Consider the following 22,668-nt stretch of genomic DNA (forward strand, 5'->3'; position numbering starts at 1 on the left):
ACTACTCTATAGGTACTAACATGAGATTGGCAGAAACTGTTATGTACCCTTTAATGTAATTTAAGTTAAACCGACTTAAAAATCAACTAGGATGTTTATGGCAGCAACTTTAGTCTATTAATAAATTAACCTAGATTATAAATGGCTCACATAAGTTCATTATCATACCTAATACTATTTATTATGCTATGTGGTCCGGATAAGAAATGTCACATGTGGTTAATCAGGCACTGAAAACAGGTTGTTAAACCAATACTTATGTAAAAAGTTCAATACAAACAAAAAAGTCTAACTATTTTTCTCAGATTTTGAATGTTATAACATTTTTATTTTGCGAAGAGACGAATACAAAGTCTTCTGACATCATAAAAATAAGCTTTATATGTACAGTGCACAAACACAGTTGTGCATTTGAAAAATATTTAACATGCACAGGTCTAGTCTGCTGCTTCCTGTGCAAATGTCATCCCTGATTTAGGCAGATTTTTAGCAGTCTGTTGTTCACTTTCAAGTTTACAGTAAAACACAATACATAAAAAGGCACCACTACCTTGCTTAACAACTCTATATGAGTCCATCAGAGATGCAAGAACAATAACATCGAGAGAACATCCACTTCTTAACAAGGTCAACTTTTAGGAAACTTTGTGTTGAAGCAAGCATTATTCCAATCTAAATGTTTAGTCCTATTGTCCAGTGCCATCACAGTTCCCTCCATTTTTATCCAGCAGTGCCACGTGTCTCATTTCCTGTGTCTGCTGTGTCCAGAATGTGACCTGCTCTGGTGTTTGCTTCGTCCGTGATCATGCGAGCGGTCACGCTCACGTTCGCGATGGTCCCAGTGGTGACTGGTGCCGCGATCGTGCTTGTGTTTCACGTAGTCGCGGTCACGGCCTCTTTCGCGAGAAGTGCTGCGAGTTCGGCTCCGTGATCTCCTCCTTTTGTTGCCATGCCGACTAGACTCGCTCTGTCTGTCTCGCTCCGTCCTGAGTTGCGTAACTGGCGAAGCTCTGCGACCTTTGTGTTGCCGTGGAGACGGGCTGTGGCTGCTGTGAGAGCTGTATGTTCCTGAGTGGCTCCTCCGACTAAGGAGAAGAGAGCATCATGTCAACGGCAGAAAGAAAAAGTCGGTTTTAAATGTCAACCTGGTGTACAGGTACAAAATATCCCTTAAAATGAAACACATGCATGCTGTAACTTACTGTCGGTGTGGAGAACGAGACTGAGAGCGTGATCGTGAGCGAGACCGGCTATGGTTCTTGCCATTCTGAAACACTTTTCTCTCTTTTTTCATGCTGCTATATAAAAAAAATAAAACAAAAAGGCAAACAATATAGTATAGCTGTGTTGCTTTTGTTAAACTATTAAAAACAGTTGAGATGTAATTTTTTTTTTACATAAATGACTCTCAGAAGGTAAAATTAAAATAACACTTCAGTTAAAGAACAGGGAATACTTCATGATTTTTTTAACTATCACAGATATGCCAGTATAAATCTTTTAGACATACCACCCAGACCCCAGTGTTAAAAATAAATCATTTTACTAATAAGCTGTAATTATCAGTTTAGGTGGTGTATATTAAAATACTTACCCATTCAATGGGCTTTTAGGAAACAACTGTCTGTTCTCGGACTCCTTTACAAGTTTAGAGTTTGGCGATTTTTCTTCCACCTTCACTTCTCGCGGAGAAGCTGGAAAGAAAAACAAAAACAACTTTTAGATGTCAGTGAATTGACAAGTACTTGCAGAGAGCGCAATCCGTAATGCCGGGTACACTTTCAGTCAGTAAAAATCATGCAAAGTCAGACAAATGCCCAAAGTCAGAGGCAAATTGGTGCCCGTTCATGCGGGTAACAAGCTCGTAGTGTGTATTATGTGCTTTCCTGTAGCTCAAACAGTAGAGCATGGTGCTAACAACGGCAAGATCATGGGTTCGATTCCCAGGGAAAGCAAGAATTGATAAAATGTAAAATGTGTACCTTGAATGCAATGTAAGTCGCTTTGGATAAAAGCGTCTGCCAAATGCATAAATGTAAATGTATTATCAAAAACGCAGCCCATGATTCACGGATTAATTTCTAAGATTAATGATAGAGTGAAAGTTTATCATCTGTACGTGTTTTTTTCTTGACAATTTACATATTTGAACACAGTAGGTGCGTTTACATGGAGCACTGTAATTGGTTTAAAAGTCCAATCCAAATAAAATTGTAATCGGTTTAAGAGGGGTGGGATAAACGATGACAAACTGTGTGCGCATGTCACGAAATGATTCGGTTTAGATAACGTCTCATGTAAACAGTCCACCGAATCTTTCAATCGGAATGACAAAAGTGTGCACATGTAAACATAGCTAGTGATTTTGAACCATTCAAGCTCAACAGGCAGCGAAAGAACTCGATCGTGCGCCGTTATCTGAATGTACAACCGTATATACCCAAAGTGATACCTCCTTTGCATCTCCTTGCACTTGAATGGACAAATACACACAATTATATTAAAATATCCATCTCTGCAAGTAGCCGGTTATGTCTTAAGGGAGCATAAACAGTGTAGAAAAATCCGATCTGTTCATTCATCGTGTCTTAAAGTGACAGCAGCCTATAAAAATCCTAATGTCATTAATGTTAGTCAAACAAAACATCTTTAACAAAGATTAATCTACATTTAATTTATACAGTGAACACTCGTTTTCTTTTTAATTAAATTACATTTCTGTACCTGAATACTAGATTGACCTTACTTTATTATATTTTATTTATCCATGCTTGTAATTTGTATATTTGTTCTTATTTTATTACTGACTGTTCACTTGTCTTTAATAATGTTTAAATATTAAAAGCTAGATTTTTTTCTGTGATATTAAAAGTACTTAAAGTTGGCTTTAAGTAATAAAGCAAACTTTAAATACCTGCACTAAGTACCCACCAGCTGATCGGAAAAATGAACCAATCCGTGACTCAAAAACCGTAATATGATTCAAACCGTGAGTTCAGTGATCTGTTGCACCACCATCATGCAGTGTGAAATGTGTTTTTGAAAATAATTTTGCTGGTGACCTACAGCCAGTGAGATCGCAAGATACAGCGCAAGGGAATGTTCAGGAGGAGCAGATACCATTCCCTCCTTGATGCTCTTTTGTTCCCCCTGCAAACCAACGCAGACAACCTGGATCATAAGCTTTTTGCGTGCATCAATTTAACATGAAGAAATCAAGTCTCACACGTGACCTTACAATGTCCTGTATCACTTCTCAAGTGTTTGGTTGTGAAACTTATTTTGTAGACCAGGCAGATTTTTCAGCGATTCTTCCTATTGAAATGCTGTGTAATGTGTGTGACCCTTTGTCACCAAGATCCGTTGTGTAATGTGCACACAGCAGCAACTAAATGCGAACAAATAGAACATCGATTTGATGACTTTGAAAATCATGCGGCGTGTAACCAGCATAAGAAAAAGCAAACAGAAACACAAACATACAGGGTTTTGATGCTGGGGAAAATCCACCAATGGCAGCGAGAGCTGGTGTGACACTAGGATTCTGTCCTTTGGCTTTTAGTCTTGCCTCCTCCAGGGCCACCTTCCTCCTTTCCACCTGTTTTTCAAGCTGTTCACTGTTAGGCTGAAAAAATGGATAGAGTATTAACAACAGCATCCAAGTAAAATCAGAGTAGTTTATTTAGTAGAAATAAAGATAGCCAAAGTAATGCAAATCTGTAATTTTATCAAATTTAAGTTACCTTTTCCCTAGAATAAAGCTTCATCGTGCTAATGCATACTTCTTTGATGTTCTCCTTAGTAGCACCGAAAAGAAGAAACCAGTGTGGTTTGGAAGGAAGGGGAATCTGTAGAAATACAAAAACATTCAATGAATAGGGATGCCAAAATTCTAGATATAATATTGAACCGTTCGGTACAGCATTCACGGTTCAATACGCGCTTGTGAATTGCGTTTTTTTCCCCTTCGGTTTTGTATTTAATTAATTATTTTTCTATACATTCTATCATTTGCCTCCATCCCAATATACTGAACAACGCGACATACATTCACATCACACGTTAGTGGTAGAGTTATACTCACGGAACACTATAGTTATTCACAATCACGAAAGTTCATTATGTGCATGCGTCTTAAAGCCATTTGCGTGCTTATGCACTGTTTTAACATGCGCTTTTCTAAGTATGAGCACTTAAAGCCTGATTACTGGACTAAGTAGTCTTACTGCGCTAATACTGTCAAATACACACAAGGTTAACATAAACACAGTCGGTTATGTCTAAAGTGAAAGTAAAATTGCCGTGTGTCTGTATATTAGATGTGTGCAGGTCTTAAATTGACAATTCACAGCTTAAATTTACACTCTAATGTTGTTCCAAACCTGTATTCATTTTTTTTTGTTGAACACAGACAGTTGATGGAGCCATTGACATCCATATTATTATTTCCTACAATGGGGACCAGCAACTGTTTCCAACATTCTTCAAAATATTTTATGTCCAACAGAAGAAAGAACTTTTTTCAGGTTTAAAACAACTTGGGTAATCGATGACAGAATTTTCATTTTTGAGTGAACTATTCCTTTAATGTTAACAAAACAACAAAAGACAAAGAAAATCACTCACTGCTCTGGACTGAAAAACTTTAATACTTTACTATTTTATAGTAAAGTCTATGTAGTGTTTTATTTTTACATTTATTAATTAAATTTCATACTTAAATGCTGCTGTACAGCTCTGAGCTGCCAGTGTAAATCTTTATATATATTTATTTTATATTATACTATACACTAGGAATGTGTACAAGGATTCGTTTTAAGTAAAGTTTTTCAAGTCTTTTAAGTAAAATAAAGAAAGAGTATTGCAATTAAAATTTTGTGTATTTTTTCCTCCTTAACCTCTTTCTGTTCCTGTCGCCTAAGAATAGAATGGCAAAAAACTGATGTGACAAGCCATCAGAACAGAACACCATGGTTCAAAAACCAAGGTATGTATTGAACTGTGGACTAAGTGTGTTGTTGCTTCCCTAGTAATGAAATAAAGAAAGAGAGAAAATGAAGATAAATAAAGCCTAGGACGTACCTGTAACACTCGAGCAGCGAGGTAAATACAGGCACACGCAATGGTCTCGGGTTCAAACCGCAAAAATGCGTTGGTTCTGAGGGCATCATTCATATAGTTCCTGCAAAACATGAAGAAACACCTATGCAAGACCTGCCATGCTCTCTCTCACATATGGCTTATAATGGAGACTCTTAACTTCATGTCCTTTCCCTCACTTTATAAATGTAGCCATGATGGAAGCAACAGTGTAATCTTAAATTTGAGTAATAAAACATCTCAAATTATGCTGAAACAAACGTGCATGTTTGGCGAAACTTTCAAACCCCATATCAAAAAAGGTGTGAGGAGAGGCAAGGATCACTTCATGGAGAACATCAGGGGACAACTTACGGTGACAATTCACATGAACATGATTCATATGAAAAAAAGTAACATACCATTTTCACTGCTAAAAAAAAAAAAGATAATTTGATATAGAGAGCAATAAGTGCACAACTAACTACTAGCACTTGAGCTCTAGGGAAAAAAACAAAAACAAAAAAAAAAGATAATCCTGGACCCCCCAGCAAAGCCAACCTCCGCTGAGAGCTCGCACTGGATTGGCTGGCAGCCTCGAAAAGGCCAGCCAATAAGGTGAGAGGGGTTCCTGGGTCTTGTGCCTGAGGAGTTCGGGTGTTTTCTGTGACACTTACCACCATGGGCTACCCTTTAATCAAAGAGTAGAGAAAGGACAAAGTTAAACAGAGCTCTCCATAAGCCAGAACCTCAATGATGTGCAACAAGTCAATAATGCATGACCTACAGAATAATCCTGCATTTTTATTACAAAAAAAAACAAATAACAAAGGAGGTGGGGGGGGAGCCGGAATAATGTGAGCCTATCTTACCTTTAGGTATACCAAGCTACAATGCAATTCATACTTTAAAATGCAGTGTTTCCACTAAGTCCTGTCGATGCCTAAGTAGAAAGCTCTTTCACAAGTTCAAGCTCTTTATCAGCAAATAATGACAGCTACTAGTGGAAACACAGCACGAGTCCAACCATAAACCTGATCCAATGTCTCCTCTATAGTGGGAAAAATGTTCAAGTCAATTTAAAGGGCATTTTCATGAGCTCCGAAGACAAAAGCACACTTACCATGCTGTTTGAACCAGCATCTGATTCTTCTCACATTCAAGCACTTGTAGGTACATGACAATAATCTGAAATAGAAATAGAACATTTTGATTCATTAATTAACTGAATTATGGACACTATCAGGATCTTCATATAAAAGAAATTGATAGCAACAAAATGAAGAATTTTAGAAAACAAAACTCACCTTGTGTGGATGTTTGACGTGAACACAGAAGCCCAACTCTTTAAGGACACGGCGCTCCGCTTTGATCACTTGGTTCTTGGTGTTAATGTAGTTTTGGTCAAGGACAAGAGGGCTGCTCCTGGTAGAGCACAAAAAGTAAAGGGGCTCATGTAGATTCATGTTGGACATAAAAACTTGTTTTTAATAATCATAAGTTGAATACTGAAGGTGGTCTGGTGAAAGCTAGACATTTTAAGTTTTAAATTAATATTTTACTTATAAAAACCCATCGATTCACATCAGAAGGCCTTTATTAACCCCCCGGAGCCGTGTGGAGTACGTTTATGATGGATGGATGCACTTTTTAGAGCTTCAAACTCATGGGCCCTGTTCACTGCCATTATAAAGCTTGGATTAGCCAGGATATTTATTACTAGGGCTGGGTATTGACACAAATTTCACAATTCAATTTGAATCACAAGCTTTCGATTCGATTTTCGATTCAATTCAATATCGATTATTTTGGATATGTATCAGGTATAATACATGGACAATTTTCTCAAGGAAAACAATGTTGTAAACTATGGGAGTCAGTTGATACTACATTAGCCTACTAATATTGAAGGTAAAAATTATCTGATTTGTATACAAACACTTAAATGATGTTTTCCTTATAATAAAGTTACAATATTAACTTTACAATTACATAATCATTATTCTACTCCAATTCGTTTTTTGAAATATTGTTTATTGTTATTGTATTGTTATAATATAACAATTATATAAATATTGTTATTTCGCGCTGTTACTGGTATTAAGGCGGAAGAGAAGATCCATTCATGTTTGCTCCGCGCTGCCGCTTCTCTTGAGCTGAGCTGCGGCAGTGATCTCGCGCCACAGCGACAAAACGGTATTTATGTTTTTGAATTTCGTGAAAAAAAATATAAGTAATTTGAAATCTGAGACTTTGTTTCATCTCTATAGTAATAAAGCACAAAGATAATTGCGATTTATTGGATGGGAGGCGCGCTACAATGTTTATTTCATTCATAACTGAAAACAGGATGACTAATCGATTCTTGGGATTTAAGAAATCAATATTGTTTTGTAAAAGTGAGAATCGATTAAAATCGAGAAATCAATATTTTTTACCCAGCCCTATTTATTACTATAACTCTAATTGCGTTTATCAGAGAGAAGTCAGTCATATACACCTAGGATGGCTTGAGGGTGAGAAAATAATGGGGTAATTTTCATTTTAAATATGAACTAATCATTTAATGCATTAGCTAACATGAACAATCAGAGAGCAATAACATTTGTGTTCATGTGATGCTGCGTTCCAGGCAACCCGTAACCAGTGTTTTTCCAACCTTCTACCTGTGAAAGTCCACTGGAACGGCAGTCAAACATGTGACTTCCCACCCGTGAACTCGTACTAGATCGATGTACTCCGAGTTAAGAGCTCTAACGTCACATAGCCCACGAAACAACAACGGCAGGCCCTACGGATGCGGTGGGAATATACAAATAACGTAAAATAAAAGGGTATAAAACCTTCTCTTGCCTTATGCGCCATTTTTTCTCCTCCATTTCCTTCAAGCAAGGAGTAAACACCTTTGGCGATAGAAATGATTGTAAATGAGCATTAGCCCCGTACGGTCCGCCATGCTTTGTGTACATTTAGCTACCACAATTCCTAGCACTCTGGCTGTTTGGCATGACTTTGCCTGGAACGCTACAAAGACGTGACTCGTGGTTTGAAGTCGTAACTTACAGGCTCAAAAACCTGTCAGGAACACAGCATGAGTTCACAGTGCATTACCTAATGTTAACAGATACAACTTAGTTCATAATGATCTCAACATTTTCAGATCCTAAGATTAATAAATCCTGTAGAAGTTTTGTTCATTCATTGTTGGTTCATGTTAACTAATGCTGACGAAAAAATGAAACCTTGTTGTAAAGTTGGCCATAGCAATGTAAAATGTATTATAAAAGTTAAGGAATCTTCTACTAGTTCAAATTAGGCTACTGTATTGTATATTTGTTTATGTTGAAGTGTTTGGGACAAGGCAATGGGGGACCCTATTGTTTTTGTAATTAGGCTCTCAAAGTTTATCAAAATTTGTATTTAGATTTATCTCCCCATATATAGGTTATCAGCTTTCAAATATAAAGAGTTATTGGTATTGGCCAAAATTTTCATATGTGTCGCTCCCTAGCATTTACAATTTTGCTTTATTTCATACTAGGGCTGCGCGATTAATCGAAATCGAACCGCGATTTGGCTTATGTGCGATTATGAAGGTGCATTTTAATTAAATAAATATATGCACAGCGTGTTAGTGAAGAGCGACTCTGTGACCAGGAGTAAGCGCTGCTCCGTCTTAAAGCACTGCGAGTTTGAGTCGTTTATAACGTACATTTGAAAAAGCAACATGCGTCAAACATCTTGACAAACTAGTAATACTTGTATGTTCATAAACCTGTTGACCAACAAAATACGTTTAATAACACGTTTTAACTCACTTCATATCGTCAGTCGAGTGTTTGTGAGCTGATGAGGCTTCTTATCACCGAATGAGGAAGACAATGCATTATTGTATAGTATTCTATACAGTGATAGTCTGTCAATCAGCACTGCTTTATTATTATGAAAACACCTGAGAAGGCTTGAAAAACTCAAATACACCTTCTTGATGCAGTTGTGTTTATTCTCTTCATCTTTAATCAGTCAAACCGTTTCTATCTTCTTTTTATTCAGCCTACAGTGATAGCTTCACATAAGGGGTTTCCTGAAAACGATTACTTTTCTGCGGCAAATGTGGAGTTTCTGCTTGAAGGCGCCCTCTGGTATCCAGTATGAATGAAACTTGAGTAAAAAATAAGAAAAATAATACTTCTCTCTAAATAAATTTATGACAATCCATGTTTTTCTTCAATGTACAGGAGTTTTTCCCCCACAGTGGATGCATAAGAGGCTAATATTTCATATTAAAGACATTGACTAAGAAATTGATATCAGATAAAAAGTACAGATTTTTTTATATAAATCCTTAGACCTTTCTAATAGGCCTGTCACGATTGGTCGATACAATCGACTGCGTCGACGCTGATAATTAGTCAACATCAATATTTTTAGTCGATTGGGTAAGTTGGGTATGATATGAAATTGTATTAGTACCGGTACTTTAAAAATGACAGCACTAAGGAGTTTTTCTTAATTAGCGTCCATGTGTGACAGCAGGAGTGAGGACTTGTGTGTGAGCTCTGCTTTCACCGTTCACTAAACAATGGAAGCAGAACAGTAAAATATATGCGCAGCTCAAGAAAAAGAAAGCAACAGAAAAGTGCGGTGCGGTCGGGAAGTGCTCGTGCGTGCTGCCGGACTCTGACCTGAAGCGCGCACACACAGACAGATCCAACGGCAGTTTTGAGGATAATTGGGTTTGAATGGTAAAAAAAAATCTAAAAAGGCACGTTCAGGCGAGTATTTGGGTAAACGCCACCATGCATGTCTTTAGTGAACGTATACAGAGTAGAATGAGAAATCGTGTTACAATGAATTTCGTCCGTGCAGATCTTAAAGGGCCGGACCTAACATTCTGTGTGAAGCAGGGCAGGAACATGCCGGCCAAGGTGGTTTTTAGGGTTTTTTAACCCTAAAATAATGATAAAACAATGTATAGTAAGTTCTGTCATATTATTAAATTACGTTTACTGTTTTTTTGCCATGGTATCGATTCAGTATCGGTATTGAGGTATTTTAGTCTGGTATCGTATCAAAGTCATAATTTTGGTATCGTGACAACACTATTCTATATAAAAAGTATTTGCTGATATTCTCTTTTTTATGTTGGTTTGCAAATGTGTACCTTTTTACTCTTAGTTTTACATTTTGTCAAGGGCTTGTTTACATTTATACTTGTTTTATAGTACACTACCGAAGGCCAACGTTGCAAGTTAAATTAAATGTTTTTAAGTAAAATTGTTGAAAATTATTGTGATAAATTAGTCAATAGATGAATCGATATAATAATAGTTTTTAGTGGCAGCCCTACTTTCTAATGATTTTTAGTCAGAGGCTGTCTGCAGTTTTATTGTAAAATAAGTTCTGTAAAATATAATATATATTATTATTGTATTGTTATATTTATTCTTAAATACTATTTTTAATTTTTAGTAATGAAAATTATATTGTAATAGTAATATTTCTTATTTTATTTAATATTTATATTTAACAATAATAATAATAATTAGTCATAATATATAAACACAATGTTACACACACACAAAAAAATTACATTGCAAATCGCAATTTTAACCAGAATAATCGCAATTAGATATTTTCCGCAAATCGTGCATCCCTGTTTCATACACTTTGAAGATTATTTTTGTTAATGACATCTCATTCAAAAATTAAACATCTTCAAAATGGTTTCAAATAAAGAAATCATCATTTAATGTGCAATCCAATTCTTAGTATAGAAGACAGACAAGTAATTGAGGGATATAAAATAACAGCTAATATCTAACTTTGGATTTCATGGAAAATAAAAGTTACACATCTAAAAAACAACTATCAAACCATTTCTTAACAGATTAATTAATATTAAAAACATATGATACATTTACTGTTTGCCCTTTCCTTATTTTTGGATCTCATGGTAAATAGTTACACATCTAAAAAATTTAAAAAAAAAAGCTTAACACCTTAACTAAATAGTAAAAACACGATCGACTTACTTTTTGCCCTTTCCTTGTTTCAAGTAATGGAAAACGTTGATCACATCCCTCACTCGTCTCGGCGATTCCTCAATCTTTGACGCCAAGTTCACACAGGCCATAGCAACAATCTGTTTTAAAGTGAAAGTCACATTAGTTATTTTCATGACCTGCGTTGAGTCAGTGAATACATTTTGTATTTCTGACTTGCCTCATAGCTGTGTTTGATGTAGGACTTCGAGTAAAAGAATCGTTGAAAAAGGACTTGTCCTGTCGCCATCGCCACCTAACCAAAAATACCAAACAACAAATTAAAACGACGTTCATGACACTTTACAGCGGAAATAAACACTTGTTATATAACAACAATTTTAAAAAATATATAAAATACAACCCAAACTACATTGCACGGCCGCGGTTGGCACCATCTAAGGACTCGCTGCCAGACAAAGGCCGCCGGTTTAAGTATGCCGGCTACGGCTAACGTTAGCAAGCCGCGCTAAGCGCATCGTCTCGGGACGTTGGGAATCAACCCAACGAATTTATGAACATATATAAACATAGTTAGACAGTAACCTGTGGCAGACGTAGAAGAATCCCGGCAGACTGGATGAGTTCGCAGCCCAAAATCCGCAGATCTATCTCGGTCTCATTGTCGAGGCCATCCAGCATGGACGGGGTCGCAGAGAATCTTTCATCGGGTATTATCGAGCTATCGATGGCCAGAAACACCTCCGAATACACTTTATCGCCGATAAGTATGCCTTGGTTATTTGGTGGAGTGTTCAAATGAGGAGATAAAACGCCCACAGACATTTTGATGGAGTAAATCGGTATGGTAAAACGTAGACCTTTCGTCTGCCAGGCGGAAATGGCAACGTTTCGTAACTGACGCAATACAACAACGGAAGTGACGTCAATGTTTCGTTGAAATCTCGTAGTAGAATAACGCGAGATTGAAACACAGGAAGAAGAAGAAGCGGCGCGTGCATACGTGGTAATTTTAAGTGATCGATTTGTACATTATCTATTTAATTCAATTCATAACCACGATCTCCCTGAGTCTTAACATGATTCCAGAGTTATCAAAAAGTTCAGTGAGCATGAGGGACCGCGAGAGGGTAGAACAGGTATTGACATCTATGAGGAATGATGGATCCTGCACACTACAGGTGATCTCAGATTTTGATATGACTCTTACCAGGTTCGCCTACAATGGCAAACGGTGCCCTACCTGCCATGGTATATTGGACAATAGTGAACTGATCAGTGAAGACTGCAAAGCCAAGCTGCAGAAACTTCTGGAAACATACTACCCTATAGAGATCGATTCCACACGCTCCGTGGAAGAGAAGTTACCACTCATGGTTGAATGGTGGACTAAAGCTCACGAGCTCCTTGTGGAGCAGAAGATCAGTAGGGATAAATTGTCTCGAGCTGTAAAAGAGTCTGGAGCCATGCTGAGGGATGGACACCAGCAGTTCTTTGATCATCTCCGTCAAATGTCTGTTCCTCTGCTGATCTTCTCTGCTGGGATTGGGGACGTGTTAGAGGAGGTGATCAGACAAGCTGGTGTTTTTCATCCTAATGTCAAAGTCTTCTCCAACTTTATGGACTTTGATGAATCTGGTGTTTTGCAAGCATTTAAAGGAGAGCTAATTCACATCTACAACAAACGGGAAGGAGCTCTGCTCAATGGTGAACACTTCAAAGCGCTCGAGAGCCGCGGTAATGTCCTGTTACTCGGAGACTCTCTCGGGGATCTCGACATGGCTGAGGGAGTCATGGACTTAAAAAACATCCTGAAGATCGGATACCTCAATGATAAGGTTGATGAGAGGAGACAGTCATACTTGGACGCCTATGATATCATCCTGGAGAAAGATGAAACCATGGATGTTCCTAATGCCATTTTGTTATACATCACAGGACAATAAACTTAGAAATATATATTTCTTGTTAAAGAATCAAACTTGGTGTCTCCATTATGCTACACACGTTCTGTCCTTGAGTGAAGATCAAAAGATAAATTGATCTCTATAGCTCAATGTTATGCTTTCTTCATGTGCATCAATTTCCTCCATTCTGTCTTTTCACTCTTTACTCACACAAATAAATTAAGTGAAGAAGAAAAAAATGTTGTGTTAAATATTCCTCCAAAATGCTCTCACAACTATTGTAAATTATATAATCATAATAAAAAAAATATTTGTAATACATAAAACAATCGAATCATGATTCGGATCGCGTGTCAAACCGCCAAACTGCTGAAATTTGGCGATCCAAACTGCTGATTCGACTCACTGATTCATAACGCTTCGAAGCTTCATGATGCCGTGTTTTGAAATCGTCATCACTATATAAGTCGTTATTTAGGGTTTTTTGCGCACAAAAACTATTCTCGCCGATTCATAAAGTTATTTTAGAACCACTGTAGTGAGATGGACTTTGTAACGACGTCTTTAGTGCCTTTTAAGGGTCTTGAGAGTGTAAAGTACATTGTGCCAATGGAGGCCTTTCAGAGCCATCAGATTTCAACTAAAATATCTTCATTTGTGTTCCGAAGATGAACGGAGGGCTTACGGGTGTCGAACGACATGAGGGTAAGTAATTAATGACAGAATTTTCATTTTTGGGTGAACTAACTCTTTAAAGGAAATGGAAAACGACTTTATACCACAATAGAACAGATAGATAGATAAATAGATAGACAGACAGACTCTAAAAAAAGGTGCTATATGGCACTAAAAGTGGTTCTTGGCTCGTAATCATAGGGGAACCTTTTTAAGTGCTGTATAGCACTAATCTTGGTGCTTTAGTGGTTCTTCAGCGGTTCTTTGGCTGGGGTGCTATATAGCACCACTACCATATACAGAACATGTTAAGATATGGTGCTATATAGTACTAAAAGTGGTTCCCCTATGATTACGACCAAGTTTTAGTGCCATATAGCACCATTATTTCAGAGTGTAGATAGATAGATAGATACATACAGTGGCATGAAAAAGTATGTGAACCGCTTGCAGAATCTGTGAAAATGGGAATAATTTTAACTAAATAAGAGCGATCATACAAAATGCATGTTATTTTTTATTTAGTACTGTCCTGAATAAGATATTTTACATAAAAAATGTTTATAGTCCACAAGACAAAAAAATTGCTGAATGTATTAAAATAACCCTGATAAAAAGTTTATGAACCATTGATTCTCAATGTGTTGATGATCCTCGGCTGTTTTTTTGTTTTGTGATGGTTGTTCATGAGTCGCTTGTTTGTCCTGAGCAGTTAAACTGCCCAATGTTCTTCAGAAAAATCCTCCAGGTCCTGCACATTCTTCAGTTTTCCAGCCTTTTTTTCATATTTGAACCCTCTCCAGCAATGGCTGTATGATTTTAAGAGACATCTTTTCACACTGAGGACAATTGAGTGACTCAAACACAACTATTAAAAGAGGTTGAAACATTCACTGATGCTCCAGAAGGAGAAACAATGCATTAAGAGCCGGGGGGTTAAAACCTATTGAATTTGAAAATCAAGGTAAATTGTACTTAATTTGTCTTCCGGGAAACATGCAAGTATCTTCTGTTGCTTCTGAAGGGCAGTACTAAATGAAAAAAAAATTATATTTTAACAAAATAAGAAAAATGTGGACATCTTCGTCTGGTTCAAAAGTTTTCATTAATGCATTCTTAATGCATTGTGTTTCCTTCTGGAGCATCAGTGAATGTTTGAACCTTTTTTAATAGTTGTGTTTGTTTGAGTCACTCAATTGTCCTCAGTGTGAAAAGATGTATCTTAAAATCATACAGTCATTGCTGGAGAGGGTTCAAATATGAAAAAGAGGCTTGAAAACTGAAGAATGTGCAGGACCTGGAGGATTTTTCTGAAGAACATTGGGCAGTTTAAAGTATTAGTTCAATTTTAAATAAACTTTTGCAGACCATTTACTCACCCCCATGTCATCCAAGATGTCCATGTCTTTCTTTCTGCAGTCAAAACGAAATTAAGGTTTTTGATGAAAACATTCCAGGATTGTTCTCCATATAATGGAGTTCAATGGGCTCCAAACGGTTCAAGGTCCAAATGACAGTTTCAGTGCAGCTTCAAAGGGCTTTAAACGATGAATAAGGGTCTTATCTAGCCAAACGATCAGCTTCTCGAGAAACCGAGCAGTATTTATGCTATTATTTTACCTCTTATCAGACAAATGTGATCATCTCTGAGCTCTGCCATAACTTCCACTAAGTGAGGTCAAAATACGAACGTGGTCATAGATATATCGATCGTAGATGCTTCATTCTACTGATCCGTGCAGGCGCTAATGAGGCATCTACGTATACATCTATGGCCACGCTCGTATTTTAACCTCACTTAGCGGAAGTTATGGCAGAGCTCAGAGATGATCACGTTCGTCTGATAAGAGGTAAAATAATAGCATAAATACTGCTCGGTTTCTCACAGAAACTGATGGTTTGGCTAGATAAGACCCTTATTCATCGTCTGGTATCGTTTGAAGCAGCACTGAAACTGTCATTTGGACCTTGAACCGTTTGGAGCCCATTGAAGTCCATTATATGGAGAACAATCCTGGAATGTTTTCATCAAAAACCTTCATTTCTTTTCAACTGCAGAAAGAAAGACATGGACATCTTGGATGACATGGGGGTGAGTAAATTATCAGCAAAAGTTTATTTAAAAGTGAACTAATCCTTTAACTGCTCAGGACAAACAAGGGACTCATGAACAACCATCACAAAACAAAACAAAAACAGCCGTGGATCATCCTGGGAACAAAACACAGCACTGACAATCAATGGTTCATAGACTTTTTATCAGGGTTATTTTAATAAACTCAGCTATTTTTTGTCTTGTAGACTATATGTAAAAAAAAAAATATGTAAAATATATTATTCAGGACAGTACTAAATAAAAAATAACATGCATTTTGTATGATCCCTCTTATTTAGTTAAAATTATTCCCATTTTCACAGACTGCAAGCATGCCACTGTAGATAGATAGATGCATGACTGGATTTAATGCTCTGGTACTCTGTTCCCACAGGGATGTGCTGTAATCCACGACTGTTGCCAAGTACCAAGGTAATCAAATCATCATATTTGAGACCACAGTGAGGGGGCTCATCACAGAAAATGATGAGACAGCTTACAGGGGGGATGTGATACGCTTCACACCAGGTCAACAAGACATAAAAAAGATGGTTGTTGACTTCAGGAAATCTTGTGCTCCCCTCTTCATATCAATGACACTAGGGTGGAATTAATGTACTTGTTATGAGCAAGAAGATCTGATAGCTGATGGGACTTTAATGCCTTCAACAATGCAATAAAGCACTGTGGTCCTCTTTACATTTGTATTGGCACATTTTAATGTTCTGTTTTTTTTTATTCTGTTTCAATTTGATTTTGTGCTGGTATGGCACTATATGTGAACGGAAAGCTCAGCTGTGAACTTTTTCATTAGCAATGTTCTGGCTATTCTATTTAGGATCGCCTTGGACTTTACTGTTCACCATGCAGGCAGGAAGTAGGAGAGATGCCAGCTGTCATTGATACTCATTCTGACCTTATTGCATTTACCCGCCTGCCCCTCTCATCTCCCAACTAAAGCCCTTATATGTCTAAAAAAAAAACATTAAGTTGTTCCACATTTGATTTTGTTTTTCTCAAAGCACCACTAATTTTGATTAACAAATATTTAGTATAAGATGGATTAAATCCAATTTGATCTCTTGGACGTTTTAAAGCACGTTTTGCATAAATGTACTATTAAATAGTTTTTATAGAGAAGTTGTGCAAAATGCTTTTTTCTCAGTTCAAGTGAAAATAACATTTTGATGTCACTGCCAGCAAACAGTAAATCATTTTTTTAATCAATGTGTTTTCACTGGGTTTTTTTGCCTGTGGTTGTTTTTGCGAAATGCATGTCCCAAGTTGAGAAACGGTAAACAAGACCTACAGACAAAATATCCTGCCACTGCGGTAGCAGTTCTAAATTCTGTGAAACATACTTAAAACATCCTGTTTCTGAAACTGCAAATATAAAAGGAAAAATAAAGTTGCCATTACAAGTAAATGCATTAAATTGAAATGTTTCACTGTTTGACTTCTCAAGAGGTTTGCAAATGTGAAATTTCTGTGCATGCCAGAATGTCAATAAGACATGTAAATAACGCCTTGCACACAAGGTGTTTTTTTCTGTTGAATAAAAGGGTACACCATATGCTCAAGAGAGAGAGAGTTGATTTAATTTAAGCTCCATTCCCTTTGCTTCTGAATGCAGTTTGATACATGTTTATGACTATATTATGTTATGGCTTTCACTTCAAAATAGAGAAAATTAGCTCAGTTGGACAGCCATTTAAATTACCTTGCGTGTCAGCCATGCAAGTGCAAAGTGTCATATTCTCTCAAACATACAATGTATTACTGGCAGCTGAGTAGCACTGAATAAACCGAATGTCCCAGGGGAGGAACATCTTGCAGCTTCTTTTTGCATAAATCACTCACTGAGACATTTTAATCAGGTGATTATTCATCCTTTCTGTCAGTGACTGGGGGATTCATAATGTATTCCAGATCTGCTGGCTTGAATGGCACTATTGGGATCTGCTTAGAGAGCTGAAATGTTTCACCTCACAGGTTCAGAGGGGTGTATTTGCAATTTAATAATACTATCTATCATCTAACATAAATAATGAAATGAAAATTTGATGTTTAAAACCAAAAATGATATCTGCCTACATGCTGAATTCTCTGCGAGTCCTTCATTTCACAGTGCAGGAGCTTCATTGACCATCATTATGAACAAGACATTCTTGAGTGAATCAAATATCTAAAACCCTAAAGTCCACAGGAAGGAAATGTCATCAGCAGTACTGCGCAGTTAAACGTGAACAATACACCGCTTTATGAGGCAGTTTTGAAGTAGCCCCCTGAGATTGGAGAAAAAGTTGTTGCCCTAGCGCGCTCGACATAGACAACCGAGTGACATAAATCAGCATGTTTCTATGTCTGACTTCATGGCGAACATGTTCCTTTCACCTGAGCAAGGCCGTAACCATGTCTTACATTGGGGTGGGACCAATTTTATTTATTTTTTAAAGCATAGCATAAAGAAACAAAACAGTGAATGGAATTCTAGGTCTAATTCTAGTTGTGAAATAGTGATTTTGGGACTATTTGCAAATAATATTTGCATTCATTTGCGTCACATATATTGTTAGTCCTGAGATTATTCACGTTAGTGAATAAATAAATAGGCCAACATAGATCTGCAGTGCACATTTGGGTTTCCTAGTGGTAGCCTTTATGTAAACAGTGTTAAAGGTTCCGGTTTGTAATCCACCCTTATCGTTTTTTTCCCCCCCAAAGATGTTAATCAATGATTGTAGGCTATTAAGAGCAGGGACACGTTTGTGTGCAACTGCATTTTGTTTTGGCATTAACGGCATTTAGCGTCTGTGTGAAGACTGTGCGTGAGCCAAAAGAGAACGTAAACCCGCCTGCTTAGATTTGATTAGGGATCAGGGGACTTGTCCCCCTCAATATCTATGGTGGTTATGGCCCTGCACCTAAGGAATGCTCATGAATGTTTTTGTTCTCGGAAGTCTCCATCCATATTTACCTCACACAGATTTGATTCGCTGTTTGTATGCCAGTAAGAACCAACTGAGTTCCTTTTAGAAAGCAAAGCCAGCCATATTTTCTTAACATGCTAAGGATTTGCCAAAGCCTGTGACTGTGACATACAGCAGGGCCAAAGAGACCTGGCAGCTGATGGCAAACATACAAACTGCTGTTGTTTGAAACATTCTCAACCTCTCACCTCTCTCCTCAACGCTGTTCAGACGGTGCAAGGCCTGAGGTCATTTTCCATTCTCTAATGTGTGTCAGAGGAGGGAAGCAAAGGTGGTGTGTGTGTGTGTGGGGGGGGGGGTGTTTGGGGGGGTTGGTTATTCAAGTGTAAATATATGATATCCCCTCTGGTATATGGTATACAGATGTCTTGTTGTACAGCTATTGACCTGGTCTACACACCAGCTGCATTGCTTTATTGAGACTCAGTGTCATAGAACACCTGCAGAAAGTTCAGTTCCTATACCTCATAATCTGAAACCCATTTATAGAAACAGCCCAGATCTGGTGTTGCCCGGTTCACACTGGGCCTAATTCCCACCTCACCCAACCCCCCAGAAGTGTAAATATTTCCATCTCCGCATGTTCTCAATTTTGTTCTGACTTAGGCTGCTGTTTTGTGAACTGATTGCCTAACTATAGAACAAAATCACACGTGATCACTGATTTCTGTTTCTATGTAACACATTTAGTATGTGGTATGTCTGTAAAACCCCCACTGACAAACAGAATGGAATGAAACTCCACTACTGCTCTGCCAGCAGATGATAAATCACTGGGGGAGAGATTTCATAAATGTTCAGTTAATGATTGTTTCTCAGAATTTCTGTCTTTTGGAATTTTTATACTGTTGTCTGACTTAGGGTACTTTTTTTTTTTTAAAAAGCTGCAAAGATAGAGCCGCCCATTTTAGTTGTGTTTTATTAAAAAAAATGTAATGTTCCATACCTTGATTTATTTAATTGAGGTTGAGGAATTACAATTGTGGGCCAAGTACAACAACTGAGGACATTGTGTTTAAAAAATAGGGAAAAGATAATGCTGTTGAATGGTTTTATATATGTTTCTTCAATCTCAACAGAGCTAAATTGATTTAAAATTGTATAATTAGACAATGTTAAAAAAGAATATCATTTTTAAATGGGAACCAAATGAAAGCTGCCATATTAATAATGCCTTCTGAATTCTGACTGCAAGTTTAACAGTAAAACCTGTTCTGCAAATTGTATTGAAAAAAAATTAGGATATCAATACATTTAGGAAAATAATATTTTTTTTGTCTAAATTTCCAAGCTTATTGTAAACAATTCATGACAACATGGTTTAAATGACAAGGTGTTCTGCTTATGATGTCAACAACTGTGTGTCTAAAGGGAAAAAACACATGACAAACAGTAAAGAATATTAGAAAAAACAGAAAAATATTGATTCTCTTGCTCAAAATACATAAAGAACTGTAAAATAATTATAATATAATTTGATTTAGATAAATGCTGATAAAGAGTCAGTCTTAAAGGGTTAGTTCACCCAAAACTTAAAATTCTGTCATTAATTGCTCACCCTGATATTGTTCCAATCCAAACCCATAAGATTTTCGTTCATCTTCGGAACACAAATAAAGATCTTTTTGATGAAATCTGAGAGCTTTCTGTCCCTCCATGGCAGCTCTTAAAGAGATCAAACATTCATCAACTCACACATCAGTTATGATAAACGGAAGCTTAAAGGGATAGTTCACCCAAAAGTCATCCTAAGTGTATATGACATTCTTCTTTCAGACAAATAAAATCTGAGTTATATTACAAAAGTTCAGGCTAATCCAAGCATCAGAATTGGATTCATAGTTTCTCTGTTTTTGAAGTCCATAAAAAGTGCATCTGTCCGTCAAATAACGTGCTCCACGCGGCTCTGGGGTGTTAATAAAGGCCTTCTGAAGAAAATCGATGCGTTTGTGTACGAAAAATATCCATATTTAAAACTTTATCAAGTAAACTTTCGGCCGACCGCCTTCCCTGTTCAATTTATGGAAAAATTGTTGAAAGTTCCCCTGCCGATCGAAAGACTAACACGACCTGACTAGCTCGTCATGACATCACGTACGCATCTTGAGTTTCACTTTCAACATTCAACACTTTTCCACGGAAGGTGGTCGGCCGAAAGTTTACTTGATAAAGTTTTAAATATGAATATTTTTATTACACAAACGCATTGATTCGCTTCTGAAGGCCTTTATTAACACCCCGGAGCCGCGTGGAGCACGTTATTTGATGGGCAGATCCACTTTTTTTTATTCTTCTGAAAGAGGAATGTCATATACACCTAGGATGACTTGAGGGTGAGTAAATTATGGGCTAATTTTCATTTTTGGGTGAACTATCCCTTTAAGCATGTTTGCTTGACGTGTGAGAACCATTGAGGTTGATTTTCGTGTGTTATGCACAATACCCTGCACGTTTGAGCTCCCGCAAGAACCAATGAGGTTTGTTCTCGCGCATCAAGCAGGTTTGGTTGAGATTCTGTTTATGTTCACTGATCAATGTTTATATGTGAATTAAAGCCTAAATGTAATCTTTTCATCATATAAAGCGATCGCGTCTCTTCAGAAAATTTGGACAACTGCTCGATTCATATGGATTCGTTTTCCGATCTGTTTATGAACTTTTTGAAGCGTCAAAGTGGTTGCGTAGATGTCAATGGAGGGACAGAAATCTCTCATATGTGTTTCGAAGATGAACGAGAAAGTCTTACGGGTTTGGAAGGACATAAGGGTGAGTAATTAATGACAGATTTTTCGTTTTTGGGTGAACTATCCCTTTAAACCATTAAACTAAAATATATGGGATATGTTCAAAGTCACCATAATAAAACTGAAGAAATGATTCATATCATAATCTCCAACAGATTACCATCAGGATTGTAAAATGTATAAAAGCAGTATATTTGGGTGCCAAATAAATTATATTATATTTTAACATGTATAGTAATATACAAGAATAAGATGCACTTTTGAAGAAAAGATCTAAGAACAGACTGTAAAGGATTGTGAAAGGTGATACTGATTAACTCACAGCACAAGAGCCGACAAACACTAAATCAGACAATTCTATTTTTGTCACTTTCATAAAAGCCTATTTGAAACTAAAGACACACCCCAGGCAAGGAGTATCCCCCTCATTAAATTATTTGGCTGCGTTTCTAAAACATTCTCTCTGCTCATAAGCAGAGGGTGAAGCATTAGTTTAAAACTGCTCTGGTTTGAAATATATTTTTGCTGGAAAAAGAATAAACTTCAGGTGTTCAAGCCCCAATCCTTTGACCGCAAGTGTTCAGTCTGTTCCATTAAAATGCACTGAGGTTACACGTTTCTTCTGTAGTATGAAAGCTGTAAACCAGATATTACTTCATAGATGTGACGATATTACTTCATTGTTTAGTATTTGTATCGTATTGTGTTTATTAAGTTGTGTTATTAACATTTTGGCCTTAGGGTCTAAATAGCCATGACAAACTCAATCATTCTTTGTTTATCCCACGCCTCTCTAAAGATCTGCTGGTAATTTATTAATATAGGTTGATGCAATTAATTCAATATTGTGTGGCGTAATTTAATTCCCAAGTCCTCTTCAATCTGAAAAATGAGTTAAACTTCAATCAGCAAAGAGTTGATGCTCTAATGCACCCACAGTTAATATTTACACAACCTGTTAATATTCAGAGAGCTGAAACCTCAGAATATTAAAGGAATAGTCCACCCCAAATGTGTATTCTGCCATCATTTTATTCATCATTTACTGTTCCAAACCCGTATGGCTTTCTTTCATCTGTGCAAAACAAAAATGTCTCATGTTGTTTTGGACCACACTGACCTTCATTGTATGGAGAGTTCTTCAGAATATCCTATATTGTGTTCTGCACGTTT

At 37.0% G+C, this 22,668-nt stretch overlaps 2 protein-coding genes across 2 annotated transcripts; one reads left to right on the forward strand and one right to left on the reverse strand.

Moving 5' to 3' along the window:
- Positions 1–300: 300 nt before the first annotated feature.
- Positions 301–12,002, reverse strand: ccnl1b (cyclin L1b). Its single transcript, XM_079818703.1, has 11 exons — positions 11,670–12,002; positions 11,305–11,379; positions 11,115–11,224; positions 6,387–6,504; positions 6,203–6,267; positions 5,083–5,182; positions 3,744–3,848; positions 3,484–3,625; positions 1,595–1,694; positions 1,203–1,298; positions 301–1,085 (listed from the first exon to the last, which is right to left on the reverse strand). Exons 1-11 carry the CDS (start codon positions 11,907–11,909, stop codon positions 743–745), a joined length of 1,494 nt encoding a protein of 497 aa, XP_079674829.1. The 5' UTR covers positions 11,910–12,002; the 3' UTR covers positions 301–742.
- Positions 12,003–12,039: 37 nt separating this feature from the next.
- LOC307127425 (cytosolic 5'-nucleotidase 3-like) lies at positions 12,040–13,306 on the forward strand. Its single transcript, XM_079818642.1, has one exon. It carries the CDS (start codon positions 12,164–12,166, stop codon positions 13,028–13,030), a length of 867 nt encoding a protein of 288 aa, XP_079674768.1. The 5' UTR covers positions 12,040–12,163; the 3' UTR covers positions 13,031–13,306.
- Positions 13,307–22,668: the final 9,362 nt, after the last annotated feature.

The sequence above is a fragment of the Gobio gobio genome (assembly GCF_949357685.1).
Source record: "Gobio gobio genome assembly, chromosome: 6".
Taxonomy (NCBI): Eukaryota; Metazoa; Chordata; class Actinopteri; order Cypriniformes; family Gobionidae; genus Gobio; species Gobio gobio.